This window comes from Cebus imitator, unplaced genomic scaffold, assembly GCF_001604975.1.
Source record: "Cebus imitator isolate Cc_AM_T3 unplaced genomic scaffold, Cebus_imitator-1.0 Scaffold720, whole genome shotgun sequence".
In the NCBI taxonomy this organism is placed as follows: domain Eukaryota; kingdom Metazoa; phylum Chordata; class Mammalia; order Primates; family Cebidae; genus Cebus; species Cebus imitator.
This window is the reverse complement of record NW_016108035.1, coordinates 311,055-333,737: the sequence shown is the minus strand read 5'-3', so window position 1 is coordinate 333,737 and position 22,683 is coordinate 311,055. Positions and strand designations below refer to the sequence as shown.

Below are 22,683 nucleotides of genomic sequence, written 5' to 3'. Positions count from 1 at the left end.
CATTCCTTACTGCAGACCTTCCTCCAAAGAGCCTGGCCCCTTTCTTTGGGGAATAGCATTGAGAAGCCTCAAGTGGGAACCAGATGTGCTCCTTTCAATTGTGTTGCTATTGTTTTAAGGGCTTTCAGTGGACTGCCAGGAAATTTCGTATTTTGAAAAGAAAATAAGTAAGCTCAGACTGACATTCCCAAATCAAAGTTAACATCATCAAAAATTAATTTCTTTTATTAAAACTTGTTTCTCTTACACTGAAAATCTGGGTTCCCAACAATATTAACTTGGATAATCTTACAATATGTGAACAATTGTTTTGAAAGGACATCATTATTACTGCTAAAAATAAAAGCTTTTTTTTGAGATGAAGTCTTGCCCTCTTGCCCAGGCTAGAGTGCAGTGGCGCAATCTTGGCTCACTGCAACCTCTGCCTCCCAGGTTCAAGCGATTCTCCTACCTCAGCTTCCTGAGTAGCTGGGATTACAGGCGCCTGCCACTGTGCCCAGCTAATTTTTGTATTTTTAGTAGAGACAGGATTTCACCATCTTAGCCAGGCTGGTCTCGAACTCCTGACCTTGTGATCCACCTGCCTCGGCCTCCCAAAGTGCTGGGATTACAGGCGTGAGCCACCACGCCCCACTGGTGCCAGGCTTTTTTTTTTTTTTTTTTTTTTTTTTAAAACAACCAGTTCTTCTAAGAATAGAACAAGAACTCACTCAGTCCTCTGATCCTAAAGAGGATATTCATGAGTGGTCTGCCCCCATGACATGACCCAAACACCTCCCATTAAGCACGACCTCCAACACTGGGGATCAGATTTCAACATGAGCTTTGGAGGGGTCAAACCAAACTGCATGTATGGGGTATGTATATTTTTTCTACTCTTTGCTTTTTAAAAGTATCAGTATATCACTCCACATCAGTATGTAGAGAATTTCTTCATTCCTTTTTATAAATGAATATTATGTGGATATACTATATTTTATTGAATCAGTTCCTTACTGACATTTGATTGCTTCCACTCTTACTACTAAAAATAATGCCACAAAAGATAAGTTTGTGTAAATGTCATTTTGTGTTTTTTTCCAGTTTAACTTTGGGATAAAATCCGAGGAGTGGGAATGCTGAGTGAGTGCAAAGAGTAAAGTGCATATGTAATTTTGCTGGATATAGCCAAATTCCTCTCCAGAGGGGGTGCACCATTTTGCATTCCCTTCAGTGTTATTTGATTGGTCCAGGCTCACCATTAGAATATGTTAATGAGCTTCTGGATTTTTGTTTTGTTTTGTTTTGTTTTGCAAATCTTACAAGTAAAAAGTAGTATGCCAGTAAGGTTTCGATTTGCATTTTTCTTATGAATGTAATCCAGCATTTTCCATTTTGCTCCTAGATTCTTAGGAAGTCTTTGTATATTTGCCTTTCATCTGTAACATAAGTTACTTTCTCCTTTTTCGTGTCGTTTAACTTTGCACTTTCTTTTAAAAACTTGCAGCAAATTTTGGCCGGGTGCAGTGGCTCAAGCCTGTAATCCCAGCACTTTGGGAGGCCAGGGCGGGTGGATCACAAGGTCAAGATATCGAGACCATCCTGGCCAACATGGTGAAGCCCCGTCTCTACTAAAAATACAAAAATTAGCTGGGTGTGGTGGTCAGGCGCCTGTAGGCCCAGCTACTCGGGTGGCTGAGGCAAGAGAATTGCTTGAACCCAGGAGGCGGAGGTTGCAGTGAGCTGAGATTGTGCCACTGCACTCCAGCCTGGAGCCTGGCGACAGAGTGATACTCTGTCTCAAAAAAAAAAAAAAAAAAAAAACTTGCAGTAAATTTTAAATCTTTCCTTTCAGTGCTTCTGGTTTTCAAATCACATATAGGAAGAATCTCCTGAGTCAGAGGGTGTGACCACAGTCCATTCTAGTGCTTCTATGGCTTCATCTTTCACATTTGGATCTTTGATGTAGTTGGAATTTATTCTGGTCTCTAATATAAAGATCCAACTTTATTTTAAGAACAAAATATTTTTTTTAACAAATGTTAAACTTAACTCCTAAATGAAGGCAGATTATTATTTGGACCATGTGTGACTTGCATGTCTATTTTTCCTTAGGAATATTCTTCCAGAACAAATTTGCAATGCTGAAGAAGATGATGACTCAAATCTGGAACATCTTCATCTTGAAAACAATTACATCAAAATTAGAGAAATACCATCTTACACATTTTCATGCATAAGATCATATTCAAGTATTGTTCTTAAACCACAAAACATCAAGTGATTCCAAGTTTTCCTTTGCCATTTATAAACTTTACTCATATATTTGTAGTAGCTGCAGTTGTCTTATTTTGTCTTTAATAAGAGAGACATGATCCTCCTGTTATACTCAGTATCATTATATGCTAGTCAACCTGATTCGCCAATCCACAGATGAACAACCAAAATATACCTAAAAGGTGTAGTCTTCTAAGAGTTTTATTAATAGTAAAGGTAAAATCTCTCTGTTTCCCACCTCCAGAAAGAGGCCATCTCACCAGAATAGGATATTATGCATATTGAGCTAGACCAGAAGAGTCTGGGACAAAACAAACACATCCTTTATAATCAGCTTGAGTACTGGTATTAGCTGAGAACTCTGTAAGTCCCTTTAAAAATTATCTATCTTATGGTTCAAGATTAAGAAGCATAAGGGCAAGAAAAAAAAAACAGGCAGAATTTATGAATAGTTTTTTAGTATTCTGTTAAAACAATAATTTATTAATTTCCTATAAGGCCTTATGCTACTGGTATAAATATAACTAAGTATTGGGGTAGTTTTAATTTCTTCTATTAATTACTTGTGTGAAATTAAAACACTACTATAATGTTAAATTCCTGCTTTTGAAAATTGTATTATGGTTATGTACATTGTTAACATTATGGGAAGCTAGCAGAAGGGTGCACATAAATTCTATACTATTTTTGAAACTTCTATAATTCTAAAATTATTTTTTAAAGTTAAAACAATATATTAACATCACCTTCACTATTCTTCACTCAAGATTAAAAAACTTGGAAAGCAGTAGAGTTTGCTTAAAATACATTAATTATTCTTGACTATAACCTTGTAAAGGTAAATCTAATGTATAAATTTTTGAAAATTTTTGCGCCACTGGTCATAGCATCTATCTCCTTTGCCTTAATTTACTGAACTATATCATTTTATTCAGTTCAATTGAACATAAAGTCATGTCTTTACTATGTATTGGCCCTACCAAAACCATATATTAAATTTTTATAACATAATGATCTTTTATGTTTGTGTTGCTAAAGTAATTTACAAGACACATATAGAAACTACGTTGACGTCTTTTGTCACTCTCTGTTTTAAGTGCCAGGAACTTAAGTACCAGTCTTGGCCCCACTGCATAGTTTCTCTAATTTTTTAAGCTTTAGTTATTTAATCATTTAATAGTTCTCTCACTGCTCTAGGAACCTTCCATTCCCACTTCACGAGGCTGTTATAAGAACCAGAAAAGAATGTAAAGCATTTTGGAAAGTATGATGTGGATGATGAATGCAGTTATTATTACCAATATCTCATATAAAACTGAGAGGAACCAGCATAGCCAACCACAATTGATAATTTCATGGGTGACTTTCAATTTAATGAGTGTGAAAAGTTTGAATAACATTACTTCTAAGCCTTACTTTCTACACCCTTCCTTAATATGCAAAATTCAAAGATTATAACATGAACAACAATAATAATATGAAGATAACTGTTATACTCGAGGGTCAACAACTTGTAACAGGTTGTGTGTAAGGAAGAAAAATGGAATTTTATGGAACAAAAGTTGAGCTTCGTAATCAGTTTAGGAATGAAGGAGAATTACTAATTTTAAATTGGCCAAGTTGAATTTAAGAGACAGGTAAAAACAAGAAGGTAAGGTTACACATCAATTTAACAGGAATCCTTGTGCAATATTTGATGTACGAATATAAATGCATTGACATAAATGGTTTAAGGCAATGTAAGCTGTAAACAAAATTAGTATTAAAGGGGACTCAGATTGAATAAGGTGAGTCAGCAGAATTAGCATTTTGGGATGACACAGAGACAGATACTGAACCATTCCTTCATTCATTTCTTACTGACTTTCTTCAGCTGTGTTTCAAATGCTGTTCTAGAGAAAGACAATGACAAACAGATCAGATGAGGCCTCTCCTCTCTGGTAGGGGCAATAAGCAGGAAATCAAGCAGATGATTAAGTAAGCAGGCAAGTGCTGGTCAATCAGAAAAATGAGTGACAGTGCAATGAGCACACTGGGGCCTGCACACACTAGGACCTGAGGGCCGCCAGGAGACTACGGTCACTCCCAAAAACCTGGAGTAACCGCAGCCCCAGACCTGTGCCTGTGAAGCAGGCACACTGTGGGCTTGCTGTGCCTGTCTTTTCCCAACCTCTGCCTTGGTAGCAGAATCCCAAAGAAAGACGAAAATCAGAATGACCGGCTCCCCGTGGTGGCTCACACCTGTAATCCCAGCACTTTGGGAGGCCAAGGCGGACGGATCATGAGGTCAGGAGTTTGAGACCAGCCTGGCCAACATGGTGAAACCTCGTCTCTACTGAAAATACAAACAATTAGCCAGCCATGGTGGCATGCAACTGTAATCCCAGCTACTCAGGAGGCTTGAAGCAGAACTGCTTGAACCTGGGAGGTGGAGGTTGCAGTGAGCCGATTATCATGCCACTGCACTGCAGCCTGGGCAACAGAGCGAGACTTGGTCTCAAAAAAAAAAAAAAATCAGAATGACTGATTGAAGCTTTATTCTTAATTTGGAAGTTGTACTTATTTCAACTGATTTTACAATTTTTAAAATACATCTTAGTAACTTGTTCAGTCTTGAAATTTCACGATGTTCTGGATGGGAAGTTTTAATTCCATAAAAAAGTGATAAATGTCTTTATGGCAAATACTCTTCACAGTATAAGGTACTAAAAAACAGATGTTCTGTTTGGCTTCAAAAATTACACTATAATTACTAACACACACATAAACTAAAAAAGTTCTGGCCTAGCCATGATCTAAAAATATTAATGGTGTGTCTTGTCTTTGCATACACACAAACACACACACACACACACACACACACACACAGAAAAACTATAATTTTGAGATTTGGCGTATTATCAATAAGAATATTATAAGCAGCGCTAAAGAAATGATTTAGTGAAAGACATACAGAGCCTGGTATAAGGAAATATCTATACCGGGAACCAGGAGACTTGGGAGCCCATCTTGTTCACCAATAATTATGCAGTTGTTTTACTTCTTTGGGATTCATTTGATTTAATTATAAAATAATGTTTGGAACAGATCAGTGGTTTTCAGACATGGTTCATTCGGGGTTTCATGTCACTGATAAGGAAGAGAATAGGCCTCTCTCTTCAAACAAAGCAGCTTTGCTCTCATCAGAAAGGGTTGACACCCACCCCCTTTTCTTCTTACAACCAACAGACTAGGTACTATCTAAATGACACACTAGGTTTTAAAATCCATCAAGAACATGTAGCCTTCTCTTCCCTTTCCCCAGGTCCAAGAGCATCCAAGCTGAAGAGGGTTGGCCTGAGGAAGAGGCCACCTGTTTTTCCTTCTAAGCACCAGTGCAGTGGGTGAGATTAGCCCTGAGCAGACTGCTGGGCCCCTGACCGCCTTAAAATGGCTAGTTGACAAGCTTCTGTAGGAAAGGGCACAGTACTGCGTGTTCACCAACCTCCTTGCAGGGCAGGTGACAACGTTGGGGTTCAGTGAGGGCAGGTGGCACATGAGAACGACAGGGAATATGTGACTAAGTCTAGACTTTCCCTGCATTTTCTTACTCTGAGGTTGGTTCTCCTCCTGCTGAACCAAGCTGTCTCTCCCTTAGAGTTTGGATGGAAAGTCTAGGGGACCCAAGAGTGGCAGGCTGCCTAAAAAGGTCCGAACCTGGGTGGCTGATGCTCAACTGGAGGGCACAGGGTGTGTGGTATGGCAGGTGTTGCCAATGGGGGGAGGGAGACACTCAAATCACCTTGCCTTGAAATGGCATCATCAAATGGCTCCAAGTACATCTCCTTAGAAGCCATTCTTGCTAAGTCCAAGTTAATTACTCCTTAAGATGACTGCTTTTATTAAAACAGAAAAAACCACCCACAATGTTGTACAGTTGAAATATGCAGCGTCCTCTAGTTGTCTTGGACAACTCCAGGGGTCATCAAGACAAGATGATTATTCCCATTCACACATAATTATTCCAGTAACTGTTTTATAATATGTAGTGCAAATATTTAAATTGACTTGGAAATGTTAATAAATTCTGACAATGCTTGTTTTAAGATTATTTTAGACTATATGAAAATTTAAGCCACAAATTACAGGTATATTACTAAAGAATAAAACCCCAAATTTTTGGTAGCATATTTGTGTTAAAATGTTGTAGGCAAAAATGGTTTCTCTAATTTGACTAATTTAGATGGGGAGTAATGAAAGATGCCTGTGATATAATACAAAACATAATTAACATTAAACCATGCAACACATAAGCATAGTTCAGAGGAGAAAGATCAATGGGCCTTGAAACAGAAATGTCAATCAGTGAGAGAAGGAGATGGAGGGGTTCACATCTGGGCTCATCCACCAGGAGTCCAGCCTCACCATGGCAGGAAAGGAGAGCTCAGGCCAGGAATTAGACCAGATTTAAGGCAATGAGAAATGCGCATACCACTGAAAAATGCGGAAGCAGGAAGTGTTCTATGAAAGCAACAGTTTAAGGAAAAAGAAATACACACTGCAAAAATCTAGAAACAGAGTGAATGAAAGCCTTCACAGCACAGGTAGGAGAGAGACACCAAAAGAAACTCAGTGAATAGGTATCTTGCCAGATAAGGGACAGACAGAAAAGAAGTGACCAAAGAGAAAACTGCTCTGAATCTCATAACGCTGCTGAGAAGTTGAAAGAAAGGGGCCATCTGTGAGACAATGCTGAGCTTGGGGTGTCACCATGGGGGTCAGGCAAGACAACGGGAGGATGGTAAAAATGGGAAGGCATGGGGTCAGAGCTGAATTCACAGGCAAGGACATACACCTGAAGGGGCCTGACAAGAGAAGGGCAGTTGAGCCAATCCCTGATGGGCGCTGACCCTCAACTTCAAGGGAGGGATGCAGAAGCCAAGTTCACTGCAGTCTCCATCTGACTTGAGCCTTTCACCTTTCAGAGCCAGCTTCTACACACAGGATGAGCTGCACATGAAAGCCTAGCTCTTCAGGACCCCATCCCCCCACAAAGTCTCTGCCATTCAGTGCCTGTGCCTCTGCCCAGGACAGATCTGGTATATATTATGTACGTTTGTAGTGATGATCTATTTAATGTTATTAGTTAGGTCCTACATAATGATTATCTGGAATTATTAGTTAGGTATTCATTACTTCTTTGTGTATGTGGGTGTTGCACAGTAGCTGGGTTGAGGAGTATAGCTTCTTTCTCCAAAAAGACTAAAACTTAACAGAAGAGAGACAACTCATTTCTTAAACCCCTGAATTCTGTGCAAAGTAGGTGCTAAAATGGCTCTTCAATAAAGAGTTCCATCTCCTTTATCTCTCAGTCTAAACTGGATCAACTTATGAGTTACATTACCCAAAGAGGTGATATTACCCAAAGTTGACATTATTCCTAAATAAAAATGAGAGGAACCTGCAAAATTTAAGGATTTTCACAGAAAAACTTAGAAACTGAGCAGAAAAAGATTTAGACAGGGTCACAAAATTAATGGGGAATCATTTCTGTTATTAATATTTCCTGACATGGACCTCAGAAAGCTAAGTATATTTTTTAAACAATTAAGTTATGCTTTGACAACTGGTAATACTTAGTAATCAATCTGATTGCTCTGCATAATGGCAACATTGACTATGCCTTCCAAAGCCATCATTTAAACATACCATAAATTACTATGTTCCTAAGATGCTGACTTAAAAGAATGAAATACTCAAATTCTGCTGTTGAAGTGAAACTTCAAAGGGTGGAGTAAAACCCTTTATAATACAGATTCCACCTCTTTCCCTTATTTAGAAAAAGGGTAGAAAATGTCCTCATGGCAGAAATATTTACAGACTGACAGATGACTGAACTATTTATCTGTCCATGGTTGAATGTAAATCCAGATCCTTGATAGACTTAAAATTCAAAAATATTAAAAGTAGCCATGAAAAGAAGTTTCTGCCCAGCTCTAACTTAACACCAGATGACCATTATGGGCCTTAAACCCCAAAGTCTGTGAAAAATGGAGATTCATCTCTTGTATTTAAAAAACATTAATGAGTATCTTGGCTCTGAACTAGAATCAGTACTAGCCATGGACCTGGCCAAGTTACTTAGACTCAGAGTTCTAGTTTCTTAGTGCACAAAATCAGGAAACAACATCTGCCTCCCAGGGCTGATGGGAAGACTAAACAAGCTGATATCCTGTGGAGGTGCTGTGCACAGTGTAGACATAATAAAGGTGAGTGTCAATGTTTCCAGGGATAGATTACAAGAAACTGGTCAGCAGGAAGTTACTTAACTTGCTCAAGGCTTCCAGGCCTCTGAATATGGTGAATATTAATTTTTAAAAATAATCGATTCCTTAGATTGGTATGAAATATAGTGGAAAAGGAAGTGGGCCTAGTACACTACAGCAGGGCTCAGCACACATGCTCTATAAAGGGCCAGAAGTAAACCCCTTGGGCTCTGGATCAGTGTGGGTCCAGCAGGGACCCTGCAGCTTTGGCAACAGCATGGCTCTCCTGAGGAGAAGGTGGGAGATTAACAACAAAACCTGAGTTCGACTGCCTTTCTACTGTGTTACTGTATGATCATGTCCATGGCATGGAACAGAGTGAACCATGGTACAAATGAACATCTGAGCAGGATCTCCAGGCAGAGGGGGCCAAGAGGATAAGGAAACTGGAACTCAAAGAGTGCAAATGACTTCTTGTCATAAGATTTAAAAAAAATCCTGACCATAGGAAAGAAAATTGTTTGATCTGTGATTTGATCCATGAATATGATTCACTGTGATTACTTGTAATACCTAAAAAGGGGGAAAACTGTATTTAAAACAGTCAGCCAAACTAGAGAAGTATCTGATCAATAAGCCTGTCCTATAAATGGATTCTTCCCTTAGAAATAACCCCTGAACGAGTCTCCAATGGTACAGCAAGACAGTCTGTACTGGCAAACCCAGGCCTTTCCATCTGTAGCCCATGTAGCAAACTTTGGGCAGAGGCTTCCCTGGCAAGTTGTCCCTTTCCTATTCATTTCTGGCCCGATGACCATCAGCTCAACTGAACCTAGTCCAACAGAATCAGAAGCATTTGTAAAAGGTTTTCAGAGGAAAGTCTACTGCAAACTGTGTAATCCTGAATTAGTCCATGTTTTGATTCTACATGTCTTAAATAAGGCTTCAGCTTATTACATGTCTTTTATTACAAATTGAACAGGAACATTTTTTTTTTAATTTCTTTTTTCTTTTGCTAGTAGCTGCCAGAAACAGAACAGGAGCATTTGAGACTGGAATTCAGTCTGTCACATACTGTTATTTGCAAAGCAATAAATGTTCTAACTCAGTAAGTAAACTTTAGTGGTGATACATCTAAATCATAAAGGCATGATCATTTCTTCTGTGAAGTTATGTTCCCCTTTCTATATGAAAATGGATAAAATCAAAACTTACAGTCCAGCATAGTTTTTCCTTTGTATAAAATGTGAGGAATGTGAATCCACACAAGGGAAAGCAGGGCTGTATTAAAAATAACATGTGATTACACTAAATACGTATTAGTTTGGAAAAGAAAAGGAATACATCATGTTATTAAAATGTCCTAGTGTGTTTCTAAGTAACAGAATCTCTGTGGTCAAATAAACTTACATTAAACTATCATCAGATATAAGCAAATCTTTTTTTTTTTTTGAGACGGAGTTTCGCTCTTGTTACCCAGGCTGGAGTGCAATGGCGCAATCTCGGCTCACCGCAACCTCCGCCTCCTGGGTTCAGGCAATTCTCCTGCCTCAGCCTCCTGAGTAGCTGGGACTACAGACATGCGCCACCATGCCCAGCTAATTTTTTGTAGTTTTTTTTAGTAGAGACGGGGTTTCACCATGTTGACCAGGATGGTCTCGATCTCTTGTCCTTGTGATCCACCTGCCTCGGCCTCCCAAAGTGCTGGGATTACGGGATTGAGCCACCGCGCCCGGCCCAGCAAATCTTTTTATACGTTGGAATCTGCTGAAGGTTCATTTGTTTTGTCTAAACTGGGAATTACATTCACAAACATCAAATTTATACGTGAAGCATTTGGGAAGGTAATTTAACTAGTATTGTATTCAGAATAAAGAATACATTATAAACTATAAACCTATTCTAGGGCAGCAGTTCTTAACTATTTGAAGGATCGACCCCTTTGAAAATACAGTGAAAGCTATAATAGATCCTTTGTGCAGAAAAATACATATATAAGAACACTTTGCATGTATCAAAAGGCTCATAAAGTCTTTCCACCTAGGTATTCATATATCCAAGTTAAGAATCCCTGTCTAGGGTAACATTTTAATTAATTTAAAATAAATTTTGCTATAAATATTTCACTAGAGTGAAGAATAAATCAGAGAGTTAAAGTTAATTTAAGGCAAACTGACTTATTTGCTCCAATTATTTAGCATTTATTCCTCCTTTATTTGGTAATATCTTCAAGCCACAGAAAATTTAAGTTCACAGTGAGCATCTACATACCCTTCACCTATATTCACCAATGAATAACACAGATGCCCCATGACTTATGATGGATTACATCCTGATAAAACCGCCATAAGTTGAAAATATCATAGGTCAAAATGCATTTAATAACCTAACCTTCATCTAAGGTCATAGTTCAGCCTAAGCTACATACATGTGCTCAGAATACTTATTCATCAGTTAGCAAAATCTTCTAACACAAAGCCGATTTTATAACAAAGCATTGACTAGCTTAAGTAATTTACTGAATGCTGTACTGAAAAACACAATACTTGTGTGGGTACTCAAAGTACAGTTTCTTTCAATCCAGTAAATTTTCACCTAATGGATTTATTTATTTATTTATTGAGACAGGGTCTCACTTTGTCACCCAGGCTGGAGTGCAATGGTGTGATCATGGCTCACTGCAGCCTTGACCTCCCAGCCTCAAGTGATTCTCCCACCTCAGCCTCTCCAGTAGCTGGGACCATAGGCATGTGCCACTGTTTCTGGCCTATTTTATTTTTTGTAGAGATAGGATCTCACTGTGTTGCCCAGGCTAACTTAATTGTTTTAGCTTCCCTTGATTATCTTTTCTTAAATCAATTATTATATTCGACGTTTCACTCTTGGTGATTTTCTGTTATTCCTTTTGCATTCATTAGTTGACATTCTTCTGTAAGAAAAAACTCTGATCCTTTTAACCCTCTTTTCTCTGTTATTATAAAAAGGATTTAGTATCGTATGTGTTATAATCCACTGTCATTTATTCTTTGGATCGTCAAACTGCCCTTTCATGGTGGCTTCTATGGTCCTTTCCTGAGTCCTTTGTAAACTCTCCACACTTTTACACTTATTGGTACAAGAAGCTTTTTCAGACACCTTATACTTCTCTGGCCCAGACTTGTTATGCGCCATTTCTCCAAGGAGTCCTGGTTCTGTTATTGGGAAACAGTATTTAGAAACACAGATCTGGAAGCTAGATGTGCTTACTGCTCTCAGGTCTGCTCAGTGGAAAGAGGCAACAAATTTATTTAGAACAAAACCATTACTTGTACAGATTGCTCAAAGCAAACTGACTTCAGACATTCGTTAAAAGTATTTGACACAGTAGGGCATGGTGCCTCATGCCTGTAATCCTAGCACTTTGATGGGCTGAGGCAGGTGGATCATCTGAGGTCAGCAGTTTGAGACCAGCCTGGCCAACATGGCAAAACCCTGTCTCTACTAAAAATACAAAAATTAGCCAGGAGGTAGAGGTTGCAGTGAGCCAAGATTGCGCCACTGCACTCTAGCCTGGGTGACAAAGTAAGACTCTGTCTTTAAAAAAAAAAAAATCAACATATATAAAATATAATAAATGAAATTGTGTAAGTCCTTCATTTTTCATAAATTCAACTGAATGAACATTCAGTGACAATTTATTACAATTCATTTTTCAGAACTAGAAACTTCAAGTATGATGGCAGAGTGAACTCAGCCAGATGACATAGCAGAAGCCAGTCCCTGCACAGAAGGGCTGTGAAGAGAAGGTCAGGGCAGCAGAGAACCATGAAGGGCCTACATGCTCAGCAAATCGCAGTCACATAGGATGTCAGGGTTAGCTTTTCCAGCTCATATTTTTCAAAATACATTGTAAATTTGACATCAAATTTCCTGGTTTTGTAAAATACTATATACACTGTGAAAAATCTGCAGGCTGAATACTGCCCATGGGTCACAATGTACAGTATAAGATAAATTCATTAGAAATCAAAGTGCCTAGTCTACCATGATGGACACTCGGACATTAAAACCCATGAAATCTTAATCATCTATCCCTTCACAGAAGCTTTTGTAAGCATCTACTCTATGAAAAACCCTATGTTATACATACTTACATCCTAGGATTCAACAGCCTAGAATATTCTTAAAGTGGGTGTTTGCATGGCACAGCTAACTCTCTCACAGCCCACAGGTCCCGTGACTGTCATCTGACAGCGAGGGCACCACTGACACCCCCACCCCCATCCTGCTTCTCTCCATAGCACTTACACTATTCATTGAATGAATGGATGGGTGGACAGCCTTCCTTGTAGCTATTACTGCAAGAGAACATTGTACGATTTATTCCAATTCATTTAGAATGTGAAGGACACCAAAGACTGGCAAAAGAACATCAGAAAATTCAAACTGCCTATGTTTTGGCAGGTGTGTGTGTGTCCCACAACGTATCCCCGACACACGCTGCTCCTATAACTCCTGCCTCATCTATCAAACCTTTTCATCTGGGCTGCGTGCAGGTGGTTCACATTTATAATCTCAGCACTTTGGGAGGTCGAGTTAGGAGGATCGCTTGAGCCCAGGAGTTTGAGCTATGATTATACCACTGCACTCCAGCCTGGGTGACAGAGTGAGACTCTGTCAATTAATCTTTTATTTGCATGAGACAGTTCCAAGGTCCTCTCCTGTTCTTATTTGTGTTTGGACTTTGACCACTGCTGTCCATGTTTAGACCAGGAGAAGTTCTGGAAAGATTGTGAGAAATCATATGAGGGCTTAGATTAGGCTATTTATTTTTATTTTCACAATGGTTAGAACTATATAAGTCCAAATGAAAATAAATTTGCATTGAAGTTCCTTTTATGGCAATCAATACTTTTATTCATAAACTGTCAGTACTGAGAATATTACTTTTTCAGTTTTATAATTTGTGTTTGCAACATAATATAGATTATTTGTGATTCCTAAAGATATTGTTATAATGCAACTAGTTCTTCAATATTTAGACCAAGGCTCAGTGAGGCAAAAATCAAACAATAAAAATAACAAACAACAAACAAGCATGGAGAAAAGAACTAGGTCCCCTCCATAGGATCCCTTTAGGAAACAATAATGGAAGATTTTTCTCCTCATAATACTTAAGGGAAGAAGAAGTGTACTGTTTTGTTTGGAATGATAACCTGGAAAAGGGTGGGGATAAACTCCAGTTTCTTCCCAGATGGCATGTTCGTGCTTGCTGCACCATCTCTGGCAAATATGAGGCAAAGCTTTCCATGCCACAGCCCCAAGACTGTGGAGGGTTGGGCCTGAGGCCCGCACCTCTACCACATTATCTGCAGAACAGAATGAATGAGCCAAATATACTACCTCTAACCCCAGCATCGTATTCCAGGGCCTATTTCTTTCCCTAGGCCCTCTGACCAAAGATCGAAGCAAAATATCAGAGGAAAACTAGTTTAAGTCTCACAGTGGGGAGAAGGAAAGTAGGTGTAACATATCTTTAGAAACACAATCTTATAGGAACTGCTTCCCATCTCTCTAGACTTAGGTAGCAAACTGCACCCAGAAAGGCCATGCAGGCAACTCAACTGAGGAATGTCCTGGGTGGGTGACGTGGACAACATCTTGTGAGCAGAGAATTGAAAAACACATGTCCCAAAGACAACAGTTGCCATGCAAAACTAGAAATCACAGACTGGCAAAGCGTGATTTTTTTGAAGAGAAGTTGAAATCTTATGATTTTTAAATACAGAAGTTTCATCTAACAAAAATACATACATATGACCCCCAAATGATAGATTGAGGAATGTTCATAATAGCTCTTCAAAAGGTAATTAACCTAGTTGAATATATAAACAATTTGTGGCTTATTCATATATGAGAATACTATACAGTAATGAGAATGAACTACCATGTACCACAATGACATGGATGGATCTCAAAAGCATGTCACTGAATGAAAAAAGCCAGACACAAAACAGAATGCACAGAATGCCATTTACATAATGTTCAGGAAATAACCTATGGTGCTGACCTCAGGCTGCAATTTGAGGAGTACCAGGAGGGATTTTGGAGTGCTGGAATTCCTTAATTGGGGTCATTTTGTAAAAATTAATTGAGTTGTACCATTATGATATGGGTTTCTTTTTGGTAACATACACTTCAATAAACAGTTCAAAAACAAATCATTGTGCAGGACAAACTGAATTTGACCCAAGGGCTTCCTGTTTATGACTGTGTTCTGAAGGAATTTAGGCAAACACTAGATGGTCTGGATACAAAGATTTTAAAAATCCAGTTCATATTTTCGTTATGTTCCCAATTCATACAGTTAACAGATACATTTGCAATGAAAATATACTTGAATAAATGAGAATATGAGCATTCTAAACCAAACAGGAGGGCTGTCATTCCCTCAGGTGCTGCAGGGATAGGATGGGGCCTGAGCTACACTGATGGCCACTAATGGGACTACTGAGCTGCCTGGGACCGTCATCCTAGAGGTCCAAGGAGGAGTATTTTATTTAAGTGAGGGGAGGATGAACACACATGGCCAGCTGCTATGCACATCTGAAGCAAATGTATTCTTTAGGACTATAGCCGCTTTGCTTAACAATGTGTGCCATTTCTCTGGAGAAAGGGAACAAACGATGGTCAGATTCTTGATGACAGGAGAGAACAACTCTGCTAACCCAATGGAAAAGCTCTTTGGTAGCCTCCAAATCTACACAAGAGTTGGGAAGATCCATTGGGATCACTTAAAACAGTGAGTCTTTGCCACGAGGGTTAGAAAACTGTCCTGTCTTGAAGGTTTTAGTTGATGTAGAATTGGCCAATCATCTTTTGGAGATGAGTGGAAAAAGGGGTACTAAGAATGATTTCTTTTCAGAGAATAGCATCTTTTCTGCTCTAAGTCTCCCTAAATGTCAGTGAGGCCACAGCCAATTTTTCTTGAAAAAGGAAAGTTGTATGCAACCTAAGAGGGTGCTACATGGACATGCATGTGTGTCTGCATTATATCATCTATGTTGAGTCCAGGGAGCAGTTCATGGAGCCTGGTCTGTAGTTTCCCTGACAAGCCTATAGCAGTGCTAAAAGCTTAAAAAAAAAAAAAAAAGTCTGGAGAAGTATGCATAATGCAATAGCTACAGTCATTAGAAGAAAATAAAGGCATGGTTCTTTGTCAGGTAGATCTGGAGTTTGGGTATATACTTCAGTCATATTGGTATCCTTTACTCAGATCAGTAAGTATTTTATTAGTCTATCCAGGTTGAGTAATTTTTGAAATTCTAATTTATAAATATTCATTCACTTAAGATTCTTGTAAAGCATTTTTAAAACTAGGTATTTCTTGAATGATTCTGACTGCATTTTCAATGGCCAGTTGCCATGCATTATTAAACTTTCTTTTTTTTTTTCCTTCAGAATCTTCCAGTAGACGTCTAGAGTTTAGCTAGAAGTCTTGGCTACGATACAAACAGTGATGGAAAACACATGAGCAGTAACAAGTTTTAATCTCGCTCCTCAGTACTAACATGGACTAATCTGTGGAAGCAGTTTATTCTAGTATCACCCAGGGTGCAGCCACACCAGGACTGTGTTGAAAGGTGTTTTTTCTTTTAAATGTAGTATCTCCTCATCTTTTCTTCTTACACAGTTCCTGAGAACATTTACATTATAGATAACTAGTACATGGTGGATAACTTCTACTTTTAAGAGGACTACTCTCTTCTGACAGGTATGTTTCATGTCTATCTTACAGGTACCAATGTACAATTACTTTATAGTCAATACTAAGGAGCCATTAATGTTATAAACAAATGCTTATAAATAATATGATAAAGTCCAAAGCTTATTTCTATAATTTCTTAAAAAATCAGCATTTAAATACAAACCTAAATTTGTACCTAAAATTATTCTAGTTTTATGTCTTATCTATAATGAATTTATGTTAAATATAATTATGTGACTTTTTTTTCAGCTAAGTGAAAACCTGTTATTATGCCTCACCATAAATGTTAACATGATTGATTTTAAGAGTCATTTAAATAAACATCTTTTGTGTTCATCTAGGAAAATAACATTGCTGTAATAATTAATGAAGTTTGGGGATATCACAGCTACATTAAATGAAACAATAAATATATCTTCTGGCAGTTCTGCTAAAATAAAAAAAAAATGAAATAGTAAATATGTTTTTCAATATTTAAAATGATATTTTCTAATGTGTATTTTGAATGTGTGAACTAATGTCATTTTTACTTATACATTTGAATATTCATATTTTTCCTTGACAAATGTCTTCCTTATTATAATGAAATGGCACTGAAAAGTTAAAATGGAAATCTATACAATTCTAAGCAATAATATAACATCATATTCAATATGAAAGATTAGGAAATTTTCACAGCGCATGTACAGTCAGAATTTAACACTTTCAAAGATTTCCTTTGTCCCAAAGTAAATTTCTGATTAAAATTTTAGATTAAAAAAACTTAAGCAATGTATTCAATATTCTACTCCTTAGTAATTTAAATAGAGTGTAGCATTCTTTCATGTTAATCTATTCAGAGTTGTGGCAGCCAAGAAACAGTGGTCACATGGTGTAGGGACTGAGTCATAAAGAACCTGAGGGGGTTATATTTCCATCAAAATGAAGGTTTTTTTTTTTTTTTTTTTAAATCCCTCCAAGAATCATCAAGTTGTTAAAAAAATAAAATAAAATAAAAAATAAAACAGAAAGAAAGAAAAATAAATCACAAACCCACACACATAAAAGGATCCTGATGTTTTTAGTTTGTTTTTTTGGCTTTAAGGAGTATAGTGTAGTAGTAGAAAGAACAGAGGATATACAGTCTTCTGTTACAACTAACTGCTCAATTAAAAACAAATATTCCAATAACTGATCAGAGGTTTGAGACAAACACGATTAACCTTACAAGCACAAGTCTTGAGGTGCTGGGGGAAACATCATAAAAATGGAGAGGGAGGAGATTTTGTTTTTTAAGACAGTAGCTTGGTTGCTAGAGATATGGAAAAACTAATGAAGGGCAATATTAGTATAAAGGGAAAAACAGCAGGAATGCTTAGTCAGAATGCTAGTTTTACTTCTGAGCTAAAATTAACTACTTTTTAAGGAAAGTGCTATCTTTAAACATATCAGCATCCATGAACAAATGGTACTGTGGAAAAGTTTCCAAATGCATGCTTGGACTTTTATTTGTTAGCTTACAAGGCTGTACCTTGATTACATCTGAATTTGGTTTGGATTTCTTCTGTGAGATATATGGAGTATATCACACTTATGTACTGAAATCTGCTACTGGTACCTGTGAACTGATAGGCATACTTAAACCAGGGGGAAAAGTTCAAGCGGGCCTTTAAACATAAGATTTAAAAGCAAAGTGACTTATTTACCTAATAATAGTGTCTGAGAGGAAATACCATTTCACTCACAAACTTTCCATTCTAAGTTGTAGACCAGTTAAGTGGAAAAACGAAAGCTTATGTGCTTCTTAAGCTATATTTCCAGTTCTGTTATGAACTGTTTTGAGAGCTTGGCCAAAACTCCTTACATAGGCTTTTCCAGAGGAAAGTCTGTTCACTGTCTGAAGTAACTATGAGAATAAAATCCATTTAGGAGGACATGCAGTCCAGTGGAAAGCACAACAGACAAGCGGTGAGGAGGCCAGCCCTCAGCTCCACCTCCTCCAGCCAGTTCTGGATGCTCCTTGCCTCAGCTTTTTCTCAGTAAAAGAGGGCCCTAGTGGGGAAAGTCTCAAAGGCCTCTCTTAGCTCTATGCTGCTATGATTTATTAGTAACAGCAGTAGCACTGGAAGAATACTCCAAATAGTATTCTGATTAAGAGAGACTTGAAACCAAAATCCAAAGCTTTCCATGGGTAGAAAACACTGGTAAAACTGGTCTAAATCAGGGAAATATTGAGTATTCCTGAAGAAGATTTAATATTTTTAAAGGTTTTAAAAATAGAATAATCTAACTACTGCCAAAACTAATAAAACAGAGGTTGTACCACATTAATAAACTGAAAATAAAACAACCAACCAAATGTCATATCATTTTAAATGAGATATAATATTCTCTACATTCTTCGTGAATAAGAAAAAAACACTGCTATCTAGGGTTCCCTCCTACACATTCCATTATTTTTCTATTGGTAAACAGTTGCACACTGGACTAGGGGGAGGTTTAGGACCTATACTTAACTTGTACTTATTAACAAAGTGGTGAAAGAGACCCAGCAAGAGACTCAGATGAAGAGTGTAAATAATGAATTCCTCATGGAATCAAGGTTGGCTTGACATTTTTCTTTGCAAGCAACTAGGATAAGAGAATGCAAAAAGATTAGATTAATTGTATAAGACTAACAGAAGACAGAACTAGCACAGAGAAATGAATTTTCCAGAAAGCATTTTACATTTCCATATGAAGACTATGCTAGCAGCAATGGATGAGCAACTGCGGAAGATGATGTCTTGAGGTAGTATCCTCTCCCTGGAGCTATTCAACCAGGGTAGATATGTTCCCTGGTCAAGAATGATCTAGAATCTTCACCACCAGAAGGAACTCCTGCTTCCACAGGGCTCCATCTCTTACTCCCTAGGAAAGGGCCCAATTACCATATATAAGTGCCTGCCTCCACTGCTCAGCAACTGGAATGCTTCCCAACAACTACAGATAATGCTACTGCCTAAAACTAGGAGGCAGAAGACTCCATTTCATATTTTCATGTTACCTCAGTTTTCATTAAAGGCAGGGAGGGTCTCCTGTAACTTATCAGTCTAAAAAGTGGAGAGACAAAGGAAGGGTCCCTGGCTGATGCTTTTCCTGATGCCATTCGGGGGCTGGTCAGTAGCCCTGAGGCGGGGATATACAAAGAAGCAGGCCCACCACTGTTCTGCTCCCCGCCTTCCCTGCCCTGTGTGCCCTCTCCTTCATCTCTCAACTCTCAGTTCTGCTCCTCACACCTGATCCCGTTCCTCATCTCAAACCTCAACCCAGTACTGGGAAAGCCTCTCTTGACAGTGGCACGAGGCTGAAGGCATCTGGGAAACCATCATGTGGTGTGCAAAGGAGCTGAGGCCAGTCCCCATTCCTCCTGCCAGGACACCAGGAACACCACAATGTGTTCCTGGCACCCCACTTTGGATCTCTAACACATTCCTGGTGTTTTACATATTTTTTTTAAATTCCATAGTTTTTTGGTTTCTGCATTTTGGATATATTTTCTGTTAAACAGGTTTTTCTGGTCCAAACTGGGAACCTAAAGTCCATATAGTTCAAAGATTCTATGGGAAAACACTTAAAAACAATCAGGCCAGGTGCTGTGGCTCACACCTATAATCCCAGCATTTTGGGCAGCCAAGGTGGGTGGATTGCTTAAGATCAGGAGTTCAAGACCTGCCTGGCAAACATGGTAAAACCCTGTCTCTACAAAAATATAAAAAATTAGCCAGATGTGATGGCACATGCCTGTAATCCCAGCTACTTGGAAGGCTTAGGTGGGAGGATCACTTGAACCCAGGATGCGGAGGTTGCAGTGAGCCAGTATCACTCAACTGTGCTCCAGCCTGGGCGACAGAGTGAGATTCCGCCTCAAATGAAAAAACCAAACAAAAACAAAAACAAACAAACAAACAAACAAACAAAACCCAACCAATGTAAAAAAATAACTTTATCAAAATCTTCATTTCCCCAAGACCAGAACAAATAGGATTAAGCCTCAAGAAATTGTAAACCTCCAAACAATTTGCCAAGTAGGTGCTATTGCTTGACTTTTGGGTAGAGATAGACGAGAACGGTATGTATGGGAAACCTTTGATTATACCAATTCCTACAAAAAGTGGTAGGAAAAGAAAGCAGTATATGTAGAAACAAGCAAAGAAAATTCTGTTTGCAGACTGACATTTAAAATATTTTAAATGCAACATAATTAAAAAACTATGCATAGGAAGAAAAGCAAAGCTTTGTTTATAATCCCATTATCCCTCTTACCAGGTTTATATATTCTATCTTTTTTTCATGTAAATATATGTTTTCACAGATGTCTTTAGATCTATGTCTATTTACTAATCTAGGCATTTTATTTTTTAGTTTTTCTATTAATGCACCTGACACTCAAGTGTTAAGTTTACAATTTCATATTTACCTGACAGTAGTTGATTAGGAGTTGTGGGTTTTTTATTTTCGAGTAGGGAAGTGTGGGAGAAAAGAGGATGGGGAGGAAAGTGTGCTCTACTTTAAGAGATTAAGCATTCTGACAAGTGACACTGCCTGGGGTACAGTGCGTGCTTGGTAAATGCCCACCGAATAACTCCAGCAACCTCAAAGAAAGCCAGAAACAGTACCTGAAATGACATTATAATTCCATAGCTTCTTGTTGCCAGGGTCAGACAAGGTCAAGGGCAGCTGTGCACCTAGAAGACAGAGCTGTAATGCAAGAATGTTACAGAATAAATTGGAATCAGGGGCCAGCTTTGATTTAGCTGAGGACCAAGAGTTGAAATTTCCTAGGGAAAGAGTATTTCAAAGGTTGAGGCAAAGCTGGGCACTAAACCTTAAGGGGCCAGGAACCACACAACAGCCTTAAGTCAAAACACATAATGAGTCAAAGTTAGATAGCCAAGGCACAGAGACAATGTGTCAGGGACAAAGTGATATTGAAAAGGAAGCCCCCAGAAAACTTTACCAAGACCCAATATGGGAGGATGACTGGAAAATGAAACATAAACCTGCCTGCCTGCAGAGACACCCCATGTCTGCCACAGAACAGTAGTCAGCCACAGTTGGTGATTTCCACTTGGGGCTCTCCAACAGAAGCCACTGGACCGTGTGTTGCCAGCACAATCTCTCACCCTGTACTGCACAAATCTGACCACCCAATCATTCTATTCTCTACCCTTCCAATCCAAGCTACACAAGTGTTTCTTTATGTACAGATATATACAGATCAGGAATTTGTATACTGGTTGGATAAGAAGAAATGACAGAGTACGCCCTCGAAGCCATGAGATTTCTAGATAAGACAACTGAGTCTCCCCACATGAGCTGGAGCAGAAGACAGCACAGAACAGGAAGTTGGACACATGAGCCCTAGCTCTGGCTCCATTTATATTTGGTAGGTGACTTTGGGCAAGTCACTTAAGCTCTTTACGTCTCATTTCCTCTTATTTAATATGAGGGATGAGTCTAGAATAATATCTGAATTGACACCTCCACAAACTAGTGTACAGATGGGAGCCTTGTGCTAGTTTTGAAATGGGATTCAGAATAGGATTATTAGAATATAAAAAGCTCTTGCCATTTTCAGATCTGTCCTGTAATCTCCCTCCTAGCATAGCTTAGTGTGGATTATCACAGGAATATTACACATACCTGACCGGTGCCATCCAGCTACCCAGTGGGCAAATTTCATGCCACTCATTTAGGTTTTTAAAGCATATGAGAAATTATCAGGTTAATAACTAATGACAGTAGGATATTCTAGCCCTCATCTGGTGATTTAAAAAGATATATCATATATAAATGAAGATATTAATTAAGTTAATGAATTCATTCTTGATTCTTAAATCCAGGAAAAAGCAAGCCTGTGTTGAGATGTTAAAGCTGATTTTTTGGTTCTGGGAAATTGTAACCAGTTGGGACTTGGAGGGGTAGGTCTTCCTGAGGCTGGGCCAATCCTGACTGACTCTAAAAGTCTTCTACAGCTCAGCTGCCCTCTGGCACTCAGGCAATGAATGACAGGTCTGGTGGACTAGTTAGTTGACTGTAGCCTGGTGAACTATTAGGGTCTGCAGAGCCCTCTGCTGTGGTGGTGAGTGGATGCCCTCCTGCCAGGACTCGGTTTCACCAATGAGCATCTCTGGATGCATCTATTTTGAATTATTTCATAATGCTTTTAATTTTTGAAATTTTCAAAGAACATACACATTTCACAGGTGACAATTTAAAAATTATGATATGTAAATATGGCAATAAATCTATGCTCTGAAGGTTCTCATTTGTATATTTCCATTTTGTGTGCATTTTAAAAATGCAACTGAAAAAGGCCAGGCTCAGTGGCTCACGCTTGTAATCCAGGACTTTGGGAGGCTTAGGCAAGCAGATCATGAGGTCAGGAGATCAAGACCATCCTGGCTAACACGG

The 22,683-nt window shown here is 38.5% G+C and overlaps 3 protein-coding genes across 6 annotated transcripts in view; 2 read left to right on the top strand and 1 right to left on the bottom strand.

The window, feature by feature from the left end:
- Nucleotides 1-3,267, top strand: part of ECM2 (extracellular matrix protein 2) — a 40,341-nt gene extending 37,074 nt beyond the window's left edge. The window contains exon 11 of the mRNA XM_037735073.1: nucleotides 2,095-3,267. Within this exon, the coding sequence (XP_037591001.1) occupies nucleotides 2,095-2,263 (169 nt within the window). The 3' untranslated portion in view covers nucleotides 2,264-3,267. The remainder of the gene's footprint in view (nucleotides 1-2,094) is intronic.
- LOC108296499 (centromere protein P) overlaps nucleotides 1-22,683 on the bottom strand; it is a 273,862-nt gene that overhangs the window by 102,670 nt on the left and 148,509 nt on the right. The gene's annotated exons all lie outside the window — the stretch shown is intronic.
- Nucleotides 15,982-22,683, top strand: part of ASPN (asporin) — a 28,313-nt gene continuing 21,611 nt past the window's right edge. The window contains exon 1 of the mRNA XM_017518977.2: nucleotides 15,982-16,254. The gene's annotated coding sequence lies outside the window, so the exon portion shown is untranslated. The remainder of the gene's footprint in view (nucleotides 16,255-22,683) is intronic.